At 47.6% G+C, this 16,421-nt stretch overlaps 1 protein-coding gene and 1 pseudogene across 6 annotated transcripts in view; both read left to right on the forward strand.

The window, feature by feature from the left end:
- Positions 1-9,915, forward strand: part of TPST1 (tyrosylprotein sulfotransferase 1) — a 93,554-nt gene extending 83,639 nt beyond the window's left edge. For 2 of the 5 annotated variants that reach the window (XM_081298387.1, XM_081298385.1), the window contains 3 exons: positions 4,699-4,749; positions 7,088-7,135; positions 9,492-9,915. In XM_081298387.1, the coding sequence (XP_081154513.1) occupies positions 4,699-4,749; positions 7,088-7,105 (69 nt within the window). In that variant the 3' untranslated portion in view covers positions 7,106-7,135; positions 9,492-9,915. Of the gene's footprint in view, positions 1-4,698; positions 4,750-7,087; positions 7,136-7,663; positions 7,713-9,277 lie in introns of all 5 variants that reach the window. The other 3 variants (XR_014022543.1, XR_014022544.1, XM_081298386.1) reach the window with 3 other exon arrangements.
- A 4,319-nt stretch (positions 9,916-14,234) lies between these two features.
- Positions 14,235-14,939, forward strand: LOC308652193 (glycolipid transfer protein-like; annotated as a pseudogene). The gene has a single exon. The product of its transcript is annotated as a glycolipid transfer protein-like (transcript).
- The last annotated feature ends 1,482 nt before the right edge of the window (positions 14,940-16,421 follow it).

Consider the following 16,421-nt stretch of genomic DNA (forward strand, 5'->3'; position numbering starts at 1 on the left):
AAGACAGTAGAAGAAGAAAGAAAAAGTCACCAATGGAAAATAATTATAAATATGATAAGATAGTCATCCATTGAAAAAGTGAATGGCCTAAGCTCACCAGTGGATAGACTGTCAGGGTGGATTAAAACTCAAAACCCATTTATGTATTGTTTACAAGAAACTCATTTTATTTTATTTTATTTTTAAAGAGAGAGTGAGAGAGGGGGGAGAGAGAGAGAATTTTTTAATATTTGTTTTTTAGTTCTCGGCGGACACAACATCTTTGTTGATATGTGGTTTAACATCTTTGTTGGTATGTGGTGCTGAGGATCCAACCCGAATCGCACGCACGCCAGGCGAGCGCGCTACCGCTTGAGCCACATCCCCAGCCCCTGAAACTCATTTTAAATATAGATTTTAGGGGCTGGGGATGTGGCTCAAGCGGTAGCGCGCTCGCCTGGCATGCGTGCAGGCCGGCCCGGGTTCGATCCTCAGCACCACATACCAACAAAGATGTTGTGTCTGCCGAGAACTAAAATAGAAAATAAATAAATAGGGCTGGGGATGTGGCTCAAGCAGTAGCGCGCTCGTCTGGCATGCGTGTGGCCGGGGTTCGATCCTCAGCACCACATACAAACAAAGATGTTGTGTCCGCCGAGAACTAAGAAAAAATAAATAAATATTTTTTAAAATAAATAAATAAATAAATTTTAAAAAAATAAAATAAAATAAATATAGATTTTAAACTATGATCACACTAATAGATGAAAGTTAAAGAATCTTTGTTAATTTCAGAAAAAGCAAACAAGATGAAGAGAATGAAAGGACAAACTGCAGACTGAGAAGCAATTTTGCAAGTACACTAGTGATAAAGGCCTGTCATCTAGAATACACACAGAGCTCTTGAGGCTCAGAGATAGTTAGGGCTGGGGCTCCATGGGAGAGCACTCACCTAGCACGTGTGAGGCACTGGGTTCAATCCTTAGCACTACATAAAGATAAACAAAGGCATTGTGTCCATCTACCAATACAATAATAATAATAATAACACCTCAAGAGATAATAAGACAGCCCCATTAAACAACAACCAGAAAATCTGAGAAGGAGTTCTGCCAGAGATGCCCAGATGGAAGCTAAGCACACAACAGTCTGCTGGGCACACACGGATAGGGAACTGCAGACTAAGCAGTCCTGAGGCACCACTACCAGTTAACATGGTCCAGATCCAGAGCACTCACTGCAGTGCCAGGTACCACTGGATGTGGCAGCAGACGGACTCACCGCGTTGGTTGCTCCTGGAATGCAAGTGGTATAGCCTCTTGGAAGTGAACATGGTAGTTTCTTGCAAAACTAAATACTCTTATCATGTGATCCAGCAGTCACACTCCTTGGTGTTGACCCCAAGGAGCTGAAGGCACACGTTCACATGAAACCTAGGCACAGAAGCTTATGACAGCTTCATTCATAATTACCAAAGCTTGGAAGCAAGGAATCGATGATCAAACAGTGGGGGCTGGGGCTGGGGCTCAGTGGTAAAGTACTTGCCTTGCATGTGTGAGGCACTGGGTTTGATCCTCAGCACCACATAAAAATAAATAAAGATATTGTATGTTCATCTACAACTAAATAAATATAAATAAAAATTTTCAAACAGTGGTACATCCAGATGCTTGGAATAGTATTCAGGAAGGAAGAGAGCTGTCGAGTCACAAAAAAACAAGAACTTCAGATGCATAGTGCTAAGGGAAAGAAGGCAATCTGAATCCAACTCTGTGACACTCTGGAAAGGGCAAAGCTAGGGAAATAGTAAAAAGATCAGTGGTTAAGTGCTCTCAGGGTTCAGTCCCCAGTACCAAACAAAAAACAAATGATGAGATAGATGTAGGGCAACATAAACAGCAAGCCCTGTTGTAAACTGTGGGCTTTAGTTGATAACATTATTTCCACACTGCTCCATTAATTGTAACAAATATACTGCAGTAGCATAAGATGTTAAAAATAGGGAAAGGGCAGTAAATATATGAGGACTCTGCTTTGTACTCAATTTTTCTGTAAATAGAAAATTGCTTTAAATAATAAAACTAAGTCTTAGAGATGCTTCTGTGCTGCAGAGCTGGAGGCGGGAATCTAGTGGGTGCTGCTCTTCTGCAGAGCTGGAGGTGGGAGTCTACGGGGCACTGCTGTGCTGCAGTGCTGGAGGTCGGAGTCTAGGGGGCACTGCTGTGCTACAGAGCTGGAGGCTGGACCCAGGAGCTTATTAATGTAATATAGCCACAGGAGGCAGCTGTCAGCTCCAGTCAGACACCACCACAAGCTGGTTGTACAGGGAGGAATTGTGGCAGTGGCACGCCCCACAGGTGAGGGTGCAGCTACACAAGGGGCTCTCCAGTGACCGTGCTGCTGCTGCCCACTGTGGGCCCCTGGGGGGGTCTGCATCCCTGGCCTCCTGCCTTCAGCAGAGCACTCTGAGGGCTGGTGGGAGCATAATGTCCAAGGCATGTTCTTTTCCCCAGGGAAATCCATACCTGGCTTTGCTCTGCAAGCAGAGTGGCCGCTGCCTTCCTGCACTGGGGAGGAGCTCTTGGTCAGAGGAAAGGGCTTTCTCCAGTGTCAGCCTTTGTTCCCTACGTGATGCTGAAAGGAGAAAACCTCAGGCATCTTCCCCTTTAAAAAAATTCATACATTTTTATTTATAATTCTGCGTAATGCTGGGGTCACTGGCATGCATTGGCACATATACATGTACATGTGGCCATGTGATTTGGCCAGTTTCGCTCCCCAGTGCTCCTATCCTGTTCCCCTTTCCTACTGGTCTCCCTTATGTTTTCACAAGATTCCCTGTTCTTTGTTTTTCCTTTTTCCTCTCTAGCTTCCACCTAGGAGAGAAAACTCTGTGCCACCCTTGACTTTCTGAGTTCAACTTAACATAATGCTCCAGCCATTGCCATTTTTTTTTTTATTTTTATATATATACTTTTTTAGTTGTCAATGAATCTTTTATTTATTTATATGCAGTGCTGAGGATCAAACCCAGGATCTCACACATGCCCAGTAAGTACTCTACACTGAGCCACAACTACAGCCCATTATCGCTTAATTTTTTTAAATTTTTTTCCTTAGTTATTGATAGATCTTTATTTTATTTATTTATATGTGGTGCTGAGAATCAAACCCAGTGCCTCACACATGCCAGGCAAGTGCACTACCGCTGAGCCACAGTTCCAGCCCTCCTGCTTACTTTTTTCTTTTTTTAATATTTATTTTTTAGTTGTAGATGGACACAATACCTTTATTTCACTTACTTATTTTTATGTGGTGCTGAGGATTGAACCCAGGGCCTCGCACATGCTAGAGGAGTGTTCTACCACTGAGCCACAACCGCAGCCCCTTTTGGATTTGTTTGTATTTGTGACTTAACATTTTTTTTCATCCCTCCATAGAAGCCTTACTTCTGAAACCCACGCGTGCAGCCAGCCTGAAGATCTCGTGGGGAGCGGGGAGAGGGAGGCCTTCAAGGGTGGGGGCTTTCTACATCTTGAGGTGCACGGCCCGTGAGGCTGCGTGGATTACAGTCACTGGAGGGGAGGTGAAGGTACACTTTCCTGCATGTATGTTTCACTTCAGTAACTAAATTCAGAAGGCAACCAAGTTGCCTGAACCCTTGGTAGCCCAGCAGCAGTCCTGTCTGTGCTGCTGCCTGTGGCTGTAGGCACCACTGTGGCGGCAGCACCCCTTGCACATCACCGGCTCTGCACAAGGGGCCTTCTGGCTCCCGGTTCTGCTTCGCACCTAACTGTGGTGGTCATGGCTATTCAGTGAGCTTAGCTTACGTGGGTGACTAATGTGACCTGAGCATGACTGAGTACTAAGTCTTGGCATCTGTTACCATAAGCCCTCCTGCTTTGTCCTTCCTTTAAGGTGTCCTTGACCACTTGGGGCCTGTACACTTCCAGTGACTTTCACTGCCTGCTTGAAGTCTCAAAGAAAAAACATGCTAGAATCTACCTGGAAATAACTGAAGGTGTGAATGTCACTACTGTTGGAACCTTCCTGTCCCTAAAAGTGTGTGCCCTGCCACTTGAGTAGCTCTTTAGTTTCTCTCAGTGTTTTACAGTTTGCTATATATAGGTCTTACACATCTATTATTATGTTCAACCCTAGGGCAGGGTTGAGGCTGTTGTGAATGGTAGTGTTCTTTAAAATTACTTTTTAGCTATTTGTTGTGCTAGAAACATTTTTATATATTGAAAATACTTATTGATTATAATAAGTTTTTATGAAATTAAAGTATGTATCACTTTTAAGAATCATTCAGTGTTCATATCATAGTGGGAATAATGTGTAAACTGAGGAACATAAAGTTGGATTATCCCCAGAGTTGCAAGGAAAAGCTTATTCCTAAGCAGGTGGGTCCTGTGAGCCTTACTGGGGCCTGCTGCCTCTCAGCTGGTGTGTCTGGAAGCTTGGACGCTGATCCTGCCCAGCCAGCCCACCAGGGGCACTGAGGCAGCCCTGAAGCAGCTCGGCCATGGTCCTACCCCATGGCTGCTCTGAACCCTCCAAGAGGGAAGACAGTCAGTGCTGTAGACTCCTGAGGGGATGGGCCAGGGTGGCTTCCTTCAGCCTCCTGAGGGGATGGGCCAGGGTGGCTTCTTTCAGCTTCTTGAGGGGATGGGCCAGGGTGGCTTCCTTCAACTCTCACATGCTCTGTTTTCTCAGGTCTACAAAGGAGAATTCCAGCTACCTGACTTTCTGAAGGAAAAACCCCAGGTACTGTACACTGTATCTGCTTCCTCCTGCTGTATAAGAGATGGGATCTTGCATCAAACTAATCTTTCTAAAGACATCCTGGAATTTAAAAAGTCAAAATTAGGAAAACAAAAGAGAAAAATAGGAAAGAGATCATGATATGTGCTGGTGGTAGGAGGATTGGCATCAGTGCCTGGCAGTTTTAACAATCTTGATTTCAGGGAGCTCAGTAGCTTCCAAAACTAGGGAAATTCCTATTGATAGCTGAAACCAAGGCCACATAGTGTTTCCCACCTAGGAGGGTGCTGTGGTGAGTCTGCCCTGCTCCAGATCAGCAGAGTGCAGGCCACCCTCTCTGTTCTCACTACACTCCCCCATGGCCCTCCGGTTTCCTCACTTAGCGCCTACAGGACCCAGCCGTTAGCCCTCAGGAAGAGTGGCCAGAGTTTGAAGCTTGTTAACTTTTCCTTTCAAACCAGAGTTGTTCCTGGTAACTTCACACCCACTTGCTTTCCACCATGGCTTCCTGATACACAGGGAACAGGGAGCATGATGGCTGACGGGCCAGGAGTAGCTCCTCTGGGCATCCCCAGTCACCACAGGCAGGGGTTGGAAGGAACAAGGGCCACTGCTGGAGGGCAGCAGCCACCTGCCATCTCCCGATGCTGCTGTCAGTGCTCAGCTTCTTGGTCAGAGTGAAACTCAGCCCTGAACTCAGTTCCAGGCTCTTCTAGATGCCACCGTGCTCAGACTTGTGAGGTGTGCATGAAGCAAGCCTGGAGCAGACGGCTGACCACTGAGAAAGGCCCGACTCACACCACAGAGGTCACAGGACAGCCGCCAATCCCTGATACCTGTTGCTTGAAAATTTCAGAGTTCTTTCGAGGCATTATATTTTTTAAAATATTTTTAGTTGTGCATGGACACAATAACTGTATTTTGTTTATTTATATGGTGCTAAGGGTCAAATCCAGTGCCTCACACGTGCTAGGCAAGTGCTGTGACACCCATAATCCCAGATCCTAATCCCATATATTTAATGAAATTCAACAATCCAGTCATTTCATTTACTCAGCAGATGTTTACTGGGTATCTATAATACATGAGAAATTGGAATTCATCCTTAGGAGTTTGAGGAAAAAGAAAGATCTTCCCAAGAGACTCCCGATTTATCTGAAAAAACTTTGATCAACTTACAGATAGAGGTGTGCAAGGCTGTGGGCCTGACGTCCCAGAAATCTGGATGGGTCATAAGTGGACTCTCACACAGAAGCTGCAGTCATCCAAGCCAGAGAACGGTCCAAGAGGCAGTCTTGAAGGGACGTCAGGTCCAAGGCTGGTTTGGATGAATGTGGAGGACGCAGAAAAGGGAATTGAGACTGAAACTAAGGGGACAGCCCTGGCCCATGGCACATGAAAGTCATTTGCAGTAGATTGTAGACCTAACTGGGAAAGACAGAATAATGAGGTTGTTAGAAGACCACGGAGGAGAATATCTTCATGACCTTAAGAGGAAAAGGCTTCTTTTTTTTTTTTTTTTTTTTTTTTTTTAAGAGAGGAGAGGGGGAGAGAGAGAGAGAGAGAGAGTTTATTTATTTATTTATTTATTTATTTATTTTAGTTTTCGGCGAACACAACATCTTTGTTTGTATGTGGTGCTGAGGATCGAACCCGGGCCGCACGCATGCCAGGCGAGCGCGCTACCGCTTGAGCCACATCCCCAGCCCCGAGGAAAAGGCTTCTTAAACAAGTCCTAAAAGCACTGATCATGGGTCTGGGGCTGTGGCTCAGCGGTGGAGCGCTCACCTTGCCCGTGCGAGGCCCTGGGTGCCATCCTCAGCACCACATAAAAGTAAATAAATCAAATAAAGGTATTGTGTCCACCTACAACTGAAAAGTGTTTTTTTTTTTTAAAAAAAAGCACTGATTATTTAAAGATGGACAATTTGAACTATTAGAGTTGAGAATATGTACTTATTGAAAATCATGAAGAATAATAAGCCTTAAGCAGGAAAAATGTTTGAAACAAAGGACTCACTTGTAGAATATAGATAATTACTACAAATCAATATAAAAAGGTTTTTAAAAATTGGGCAAAAGACTTGCAGCCATGTCGGAGCCCTGTGGTTAATGTGGTTCAGCTCACATATAAACTTCACTTGGGAGACTTCAAGGGTTCAGTCTCCCTCTCTGGAACCCGGGAAGCCAGTCAGAGGCTTCGTTGTACAGCAGCTGTAGACTGTGTTTATTGGGAAGTCTGGGCTCAGAGCTTGCAGACCCTGCCTGATGTCTCAGTGGAACAGACACACTGGGCCAGCCAACTTCAAGGACTTTAAAGCATCTTTTCTTCCCTCAACAGACGGAGCCTATGGAGTAGCAGGGCCTGGAACCTCCTTCACACCTCAAGGTGAGGGTTGGGCTTCACTCCTGGGTTCTGGGGTGTCCCCCTGGGCTGTCTCAGAAGGCCACATCACCAGGTGGAGAGCACAGCTTTGGAGTCAGGTGCCTGGGTTGGAATCCTTCCTCAGTCACTTGCTGTGTGGCATTGAGCAAATTACTTAACCTCACTGTGTCCTAGTTTCTTCATCTGTAAAACAAAGGGCTGAAGATACAGCTCAGTGGTAAGAGTGCTTGCCCAGCATGCATGAGGCCCTGGGTTCAATCCCAGCACCACCAAAAAAAACAAAGAGTGCCACCTCTAAGATGAAGAGGTCACTGGTAGCACTTAACACCCTCACGTCTTCAGGGACACACAAATAGAGTTAGGTGTTACCTTGGTGATGAAGGGGTCTGACATCATGACTATGGAGAGGACAAGCCCACTCACCTTTTGCTGATGAGGAAACTGATCTCAGAGGGAGCAAGATATTAGGTCATCTCATGGAGCAAGAGGGAGCCCAGAGCTAAAGAGCATCTTCTCTTGACTTGTCACCAGTCTCTCCCCACTGCCCCTGCTGCTTGCTCTCTCTGCTGGACTTGGACGAGTATGTGTGTATGAGATTTTTTTCTTCTGTTTTGTTTTTCAAGATTGCCCTTACACTTTTATTTATTTATTTATTTGAGACAGGATCTTACTGCTAAGTTGCTGAGGCTGGCAATCCTCTTCCCCAGCCTCCCCTATAGCTGGGATTGTAGGCGTGGGCCACTGTGCCTGGCCCTTGCTCTACTTAGTGTATCATGCTGTCTGAGATGACTTGTAAGGGCTGAGTGTTGAGTGGCCAGCACGCCTTCCCAGTCCCCTGGGGACTGGGTGCATGTGCGTCCTCAGGTCAATTGTGGTGAAGCTGGTTCTGAACCCAGGTCTCCTGGCAGAGCTGCTCCCAAGTGCTCACACCCCAGGTCATTTGGAGCCCAGACAACGTCTCTAAACACGTGGTTGTGATTTTTTTCTTTAGTTTGTTTGCTGAATTTCTGTTTGGTTAGTTGGGTTTTGGTGCTGCATATTGAACCCAGGGCACTTAACCACTGAGCCACATCCCCATCCCTTTTTCTATATTTGATAAGAGCACGGTCTTGCTGAGTTGCTAAGTGCCTTAGCTAAGTTGCTGAGGCTGGCTTTGAACTTACAATCCTCCTCCCTCAGCCTCCTGAGTTGCTGGGATTACAGACATGCACCACTGCACGTGGCCTGATTTTTGCTTTTATTTTTACTTTATGTAATAACCATGTACTGAGTGCATAAGCCCACAAGTGCACTCTGTTTTTATTTATCTATTAATTATGTTCACATAATATATATAACTATATATATAACTATATATTATGTGAACATAATTAATATATATATTCTTTCAGTTCTCAAAGCATTCTGGCAGGTAAATGCTATTATTCCTGTTTTCTTAACTTATTTTTTAATTTTAATTTGTTATATATGACAGCAGAATGCATTACAATTCATAGTACACACATAGAGCACAGTTATTCATGTCTCTGATGGTACACAAAGTAGAGTCACACCATCCGTGTCTTCATACATGTACTTCGGGTAATCATGTCCTTCTCATTCCACTGTCTTTCCTACCCCATGTTATTCCTGTTGTTGTAGATGAGAAAACTGAAGTTAAGTAAGAGAGATTGAGTGGGAGATCTTTGTGGTTTGCTGTGTTTATGGAGCACTGCTGTGTCACTGAGTTAATAGGTTTTAGAATCACAGTTGCCTTTTTTCCAAGGTACAGATGCTGCGTGTCCCTACCATGTCCTCTGCACACCCTTTGCATGCCCCCTTGCATACAGACTTGCATGTCCAACCGCTGTCCTGCATCCTGGATGATTTTGTTCACCCAGGTGGCCTCAGCATCCGCAGGTGGTACCCCAGCCCTGCCGATGCACAGGGGCCTCCTTGACCCACTGGCTGGTCCATGAGAGAAGGCGTTGCCTGTTGACCCGGCCCTGGGGCGCCCAGGGCAGTGTTCCACCCTGGCCTGCTGACTGAGCCTGTGGGTGCCCAGCCCTCAGGGAAGCTGGGGGCTGCCGCGCATCCTGGGACATGCCCGTCCCTGGTTTCTTGGGTCCCTCTACATCTCGGTGCTCTCTGGCACTTTCTCTGCAGGGTCTCGGTGTGCACCTGTTCAGATGGCCAGGGCATCAAGGTGACCGCTGCACCCTGGATGTGGTGCCCTCAGTGGCTTCACTGAGCCGTGCCCAGGGTAGGGCTGCCTCTGCACTTTGCACAGAAGTCACTTGCAGGTGCGCGTGCCCTGAGCAGGGATGGAGGCAGGAGGCAGGGAGCCCGGGAGTCCTAACGCTCTGTCTGTCTGCCCCAGGGAGCTGCGGAGCCCAGCGGAGCCCAGGCAGCCAGCCGTCTCCTGTGCACTCCAGCCCCTCCTGCCAAGGGCGGGTGTCCGCTCCTGTGATAAGGAGCCAGGGGACAATGCCCTCAGTTAGCCCTACTCTTGTCCTCATCTTTTCTTAACAAATTCCAAACTTCGTTTTCAAGGGGAGGGTTTAAAAATGGTATTCTGTAAGCAAAATGGGCAGTTTCATTTTGGGGTAGGTTGTCTGTACTTGGTCCAATGTTTCGTAGAACACTTGTGCCTGTTTAAATGTATTGATGTGGATAATATTAAATATCTTAATTATTTAAGTAATTCATTGTATTGTTTCTGAGAAGTTGGGAAATTACCGTATACATTTACAACTTAATGACTTTTGTATTTTATTTTTCAAAATAAAAGCTTTGAATGTGGAGCATTTCTGCAGTTGCGTATTTTCATTGGTGATTTCAGAGAAGCACAGACCTGGTTCTTTTAAGCTGGGCCCTGCAGACCTTCCCCTCAGGCGTCCTTGCCTCCCGATGAAGTCCTGCATGATTCATAGAGACCTGCTGCGGCCCGTGGTCCAAATCCTATTCTGCTCCTCACTGGCCGCTGTGTTTGGAATGGAGGAGTCGGTGTTCCCAGCCTGTTCTGGAGACCATTGTCATGGAACAGAGAGACTATGTCAGAGCACCCACGTGGCCAGGTGTCTTCTCATCCTGCCGGACTCCTGTCCACCTCCTGTCGGTCCACGTCAGGAATTGCATGCAGTCTTTTCTGCCCTGCCACTCAGGCCGAAACCCCGGGTCCTACCTGACTCCCTCCGTCTTTCCCACCCAACTTCAGAGGACCCCTAGAACCTACCCCCTTCCCTCCACCTCCTCACCCACCTCAGCCTGCTCACCTAGCTGGCCCAGCGGGCCCCAGCACCCCTCCTGCTCACCCCTTGCCCTGCCCCTCAGTTTGAAGTGACGTGTAATGCCAGATTCGTGTAATGCCAGATTCGTGGGACCCCAGTAGACCTCCAGGAGCCGAATCCAATGCAATCACACAAGAGTGTTTATTGCAAGCTCACAACCGTTCACAATGCAGCAGTCCCAGGGAGTGAGTCCCAGTCCTTTGTTCAGTGAGATTTTATAGGTTTAGGGGGGATACTCTATGCGTCACAACATCACACAGCAAATCATTCCACACCCCGGGAAAGTAAAATAACAACTCTTAACATTGATTAGCACATTCACTGGCAGGAACAAGTTGGGTAGGGGTGATTGGTTAGTCCAAGAGGGGGATTCCTTTGAACTGATTGGTTTAGGCCACGAGGGGTGTACGTGCTAAACTACATGATTTCCCAACATGTTATCAACCACCATAAACTACTGGGGGTCATCTGGCATACCAGGTATTTTCCCTGACTCATGCTGATTGGAGGTTGCTATGGGTTCTCATCTAGCCTGAGTCACGGACACCTGGCGCCACAGATCTCTCCTGTTATTTGCAGACAAACAACTCAGCAGGGTGGGTATGTGCTTAGGAGTGCTCTGTGGGTTTTTCCAAGGACAAGGGTCACGCCCCCTTTCTTAGGACAGGCCTTGAGGAAGAAGCTGCTGTTATTTATTTATTTTTAAAAATGGAGTCACATCAGTTTGTCACACAGCTGCCAGGTCCTCAGTCAGGCGCTGGTTTATGTTAGTCCCTTGCTCCCAAGCCCTCTTTGATTCTCTGATGCCTGACACTCGGTGCCTCAAGACATCGTGACTCTCCCACCACCACAGCAGAGCCTCGTGTCCCCTCAGAGGTGGGCTCCCCTCTGCCTTTCCCTCTGCTCCTTCAGCCCCTCCTGGGCACCTGCCCAGCCTCACCAGGGCTCAGTGCCCTGAGTCTCACTTCCTCAGACGTCCTAGTCATCTCTGCGAATTCCAAACACTGTAAAGTCACAGACACAGACGCTTCTCAGCTCTGTCCACCCCTGGGGAAGAGGCCACATCCCTGGAGAGCCTACCACAGGCTCGTTCCTGAGGGACATCTGGAGTGTGTGCCCCACACTGCCCACCCTGGAGAACCCACTGTCAGTGGACAGGAGAGTGCTAGAGGAGACCGCAGAGAAGCAGGGACATGACTCCACAGCCCTGCCACTCCCTGCTGTCCTCCAGAGTGGACGCCATGCTCCCTTGCCCACTGAGTCTCCTGCATGCACACAGCCTCATTTCTTCTGGTCTGAACACACTTGTGGGAGCCCTGGGAAGAAAGCACTGCTATTACCAGGGGCACACGAGATCAGCTTCAGCCTTGTCCGAGGGCAACGTGACATCCGGGAGGTCACAGCTCTTGGTGGGGCCCAGTGGAGCCCTGCACAGGGAGGGTAAAGGGCAAATGTGGGCCTATAATCTCAGAGAGCCCATGGGGCAGGATGGCCACCACACACAGTGGCAGGGGACCTGGGAGGATGGAGGCTGCAGTCCTCAGTGACTGTGGAGGCATGAAGAACAGCAGCTTCAAGAGTCAGAACTTAGGAATGCAAGGGAGGACCTCAGCATCGTCCACTCAGCAGCCGCCTAAAGGAGTGCAAGGAAGGACCTCAGCACCGTCCACTCAGCAGCCGCCCTAGAACCAGCTACCGAGTGTCCCTCAGGCCTAGGCCCTTGCACCTGCCCATAGCACCATTAATGTGTTTTGACTCTTCCAAGCACTCTCTTGGGTAAGTACTCTCACTACATAGCAGAAGTGATCGTTGGCTCAGGAAGTAAAGTGCTTTGCCGGTAAGTGATGGGGTCCGGATACAGTCCCAGGCAGCTTGGCTCCAAAGTCTGGGCCTTAACCATTACTGTCCCCCTCGGTGATCATCTTGCAAAGAATAGAAACCGTCATTAGTGCTGAATGACAACTTGCTAAGTACCCACCTTGGACTTAGTCATTTGGTGGGCATAATTGTGTGTGCCAAGAAGTGTAGGCAGGTCACTGCCCTCAGGAATTCATGATCTTGGTGAGAGTTGAGAAAGATGGCTATAGAACCCCTGTTTGCAGCACCATCTAATAAAACGCACGGTACTGCCTACCAGAAAGGCTGGTGGGTGACAGATGGGACGTGCTAGATGCCTGCTGGGCCCAGGGAGTAGCTCTAGGGTAGAGTGCCTGCTAGCACTGTCAGGGCCCTGGGCTGCTCCCCAGCTCCACAGAGAAAAAAGAAATGGCAACACCCTGTTCAGTTTTGCCTCGAAATTTTCATTCCTAAGGAGCTGTGAATCCTAGGCAGTCTGGACTCCTGCTGTGGTACCACCAGTATCCTCAGGTTGAGTCTGCTTTCCTGCTGCATTGTCACTGCCCCCTGCCACCCCCACAGAGACTTTGCCACCCTGCATGAAGCAGAGTGCTCCTTTAGTTATTCTGAATTGGGCGTCAGGCCATTTCATTCCTTTGTTAAGTCTTCACAGTTTACTACTTTGAGTGTTGGGGGTGTGTGTATTTGATCTTGATAGAAAAATTAATAACTTCTATTATCCCTTTGGAGTTTGTGGATAATTACTGAAGATTCAAAATGGGATAATTTTCACAGTACAAGTACTATAGAAAAACAGCCTCCTGGCCTTGCTCTGAGCAGGAAAGCCCACCACGCCCTCTGCTGGCCCAACTTGGGACGACTGCAGAACCTGAGAAGGTTGAAAGGTGAGAGGGAGGAAGGGTCTTGAGTACACACCATGCAGTGCAGTGCCTGAAAAGAGAAAGTCTGGAACAACCAAACCATGGAGGTGAGTGGTTGGATGCATTATGATACCCACATGATGGACTATCACTCAGCTACTAAATGTGAAGACATAAAAAGAAACACTAATTCTACCCATAAAAATAAATAATAAACGATGAGGTACAAAATTACTTAGCAGAGAAATGTTCATTCTAAATTAAGTGATAATTTGAAGTCACAAAGTTGTTCAATACAAACTACAAAGTACTTTCGCTCTATGTTTGTTTTTTTTTTTTTTTTTTTTTTTGTTTTTTTTTTTTTTTTTTTTAGGCAGGGATTTGCTTAGTGGCCCAGGCTGGCCTCAAATTCTCTGTCCTCCTGCCTCAGCCTCCCCAGTCACTGGGACTACAGACATGTGACATCATGTCCAGCTCTGAACTCTTTTACTTCTAAAGAATAGACAGAAAAGCCAGGCATGGTGGTACACGTCTGTAATCCTGGCAGTTTGGGAGGCTGAGGCAGGATGATCGTGAGTTCAAAGCCAGCCTCAGCAAAAGTGAGGTGCTATGCAACTTAGTGAGACCTTGTCTCTAAATAAAATACAAAAAAGGGATGGGGATGTGGCTCAGTGGTCCAAGTGTCCTTGAGTTCAATCCCCAGTACAAAAAAGAAAGAAAGAAAGAAAGAAAGAAAGAAAGAAAGAAAGAAAGAAAGAAAGAAAGAAAGAAAGAAAGAAAGAAAGAAAGAAAGAAAGAGGGAGGGAGGGAGGGAGGGAGGGAAGGAAGGAAGGAAGGAAGGAAGGAAGGAAGGAAGGAAGGAAGGAAAATAAGTAGGATGCTAAACTGATATCCCACTGACAATGTGCATCCCAAAACACCGGTGATGGCCCCTCTCCATGGGTATAGTGGGCATCTTTGTTTTCTTTTGATTACCTCTTTTTTTAAAATGTGTTATGATTGACACAAATACTTTTGGAAAAAAAGTAAAAAAGAAATGAGGGAGGCGCTCGGCTACCAGGGCGCGGCGCGGGCGGAAGTGGCGACGCTGGCGTCCCCGGAGCCTGTGCTCCGGCGCTGACGGCGGCGGCCTGGGGGGCAGCGTGGACGCCCGCGGCGCGGGCTGGGGCATCACCGCGGGCCTCAATCCTGAAATGGTGCTGCTGGCGGAGCACATGCTGAAGCCACTGCCCGCAGACAAGCAGATACAGACCGGGCCCTTCCTGGAGGCGGTGTCCACCTGCCGCCCTTCTTCGATTGCCTTGGGTCCCCCGTGTTTACACCCATCAAGGCAGACATAAGTGGCAACATCACGAAAATCAAAGCTGTGTATGACACCAACCCATCCAAGTTCCGGACCCTGCAGAACATCCTGGAGGTGGAGAAGGAAATGTATGGAGCAGAATGGCCCAAAGTGGGGGCCACGCTGGCACTGATGTGGCTGAAAAGAGGCCTTCGTTTCATCCAGGTCTTCCTCCAGAGCATCTGTGATGGCGAGCGGGACGAGAACCACCCTAACCTCATCCGCGTCAATGCCACCAAGGCCTATGAGATGGCCCTCAAGAAGTACCACGGCTGGATTGTGCAGATCTTCCAGGCCGCGCTGTACGCAGCGCCCTACAAGTCGGACTTCCTGAACGCCCTCTCCAAGGGGCAGAACGTGACAGAGGAGAAGGCCTGGAGAAGATCCGCCTCTTCCTGGTCAACTACACGGCCACCATCGACGTCATCTACGAGATGTACACCAAGATGAACGCGGAGCTCAACTACAAGGTGTAGGCGGCGCCCCGCCCACGGCCGCAAGCCAGCGCCATGGGCCACTGGCCCGCGGGCCGTCTGCGTCCCCAGAGCCCCCCAGCCCAGCTGGGGCCTGCAGGCGTCGGCCCTGCTTTTAAAAGTCATTTTTTTTTGGGGGGGGGGGTCTATTCTAATGAAGAAATAAGTAATGATCCTCCTCCCAAATCTCCTTTGGATTTCACCGCAGGTAGACCCACTGGACCCCTGCAGTCAGTGTGAAAAAAATCAATTAACCGTTCTAATCAATCAAGTCCTAGGAGTTTTGGTTTTTGGTTTTTCCCCACCAGGAGCACAGCTCTCTGGCGAAGGTGAATGCCTCTCTTTATAGAGAAGCAGGTGTCCTTGGAGGATGTCGCTGAACCAAGCTATGGGTATTTTAAGGACCATGAAGAGTTGATAGGAAATTATACAGGGTCCCTACTGCGTTGTTTCAAAAAGCAAACTGGTGTGTGTCCTTGTGTGGTATGTGCAGTGACCTCACAGCATGTCACTAGGAACCCTGCTCTCTGACTGGCTTCTTTCCACCAGACAGGTTTTTTTTGTTTGTTTGTTTTGTTTTGTTTTGTTTTTTTAAGTAGCCGAAACCAATCAGCAAGTCTTTCATGACCAAGAGGGTGTTTCTTTTCAAGCTGTTGGGCACACACAGTTGACCACAGATGACTATATTTGCATTCTTCTGCACGATTATTTTCTTCCGGGGCAGGTTTTCCAACCTGAGAAACTACTACCACATGAATTTCTGGAGGGGGAGATGGGAGCCCTCCAGCCCATGAGACCCCAGGAAACGCCCTGCTGCCTTACCTGTCCTTTTTGGCGCTAAAAAGAACTCTATTTTTTAAAGTGGGGGCAAACAAAGCAACCCCAGAACAAGTGGTGTGTGTTTAAAAACCCAATGAGGAATAATTGGTGATTTGTATGAAGAAACTAAATGATCCTTAATAAACAAATGTCTATTTTGGAATCACAAAAAAAAAAAGAAAGAAAAAAAAGAAATGAGGGAGTTTTTTAAATAATCCCGAGATTGAACCATCTACTCTTATAGATATAAAAGTGGTTTTGAGTAATACTGTGACTTACCAAGGCTACATATCTAGCTAGACCAACATTAACTTTCAACTTATTGATTTTCTAAGGACTCTCATTATTTAGTCTACCTTTTTGATGAAAAATTCATAATCTCAGAATTTGGTTCTTCATTGGGCGCAGTGGCTCATGCCTGGAACCCCCGTGGCTGGGAAGCAGAGCATTCCAGTGATGGAGCCTGGGTTCCATCCCCAGGACCAAAAAAAAAAAAAAAAAAGCCTTGGTCTTGGTTGTTCTTATGGAACTCAGACCGGGAGGAAGCAGAGCGTCCACTCTCAGGACACTTGGGGAGCTCAGCTGGAAAGACCACCCTGAGGTCAGGACTTGATCTCCTGCTGGGGCCAGAGCCCAGCCTGCCACACCTGCTCAGTTCCATTCCATCTG

This window comes from Spermophilus citellus (genome assembly GCF_964194105.1).
Source record: "Spermophilus citellus genome assembly, chromosome: 6".
Lineage (NCBI taxonomy): Eukaryota > Metazoa > Chordata > Mammalia > Rodentia > Sciuridae > Spermophilus > Spermophilus citellus.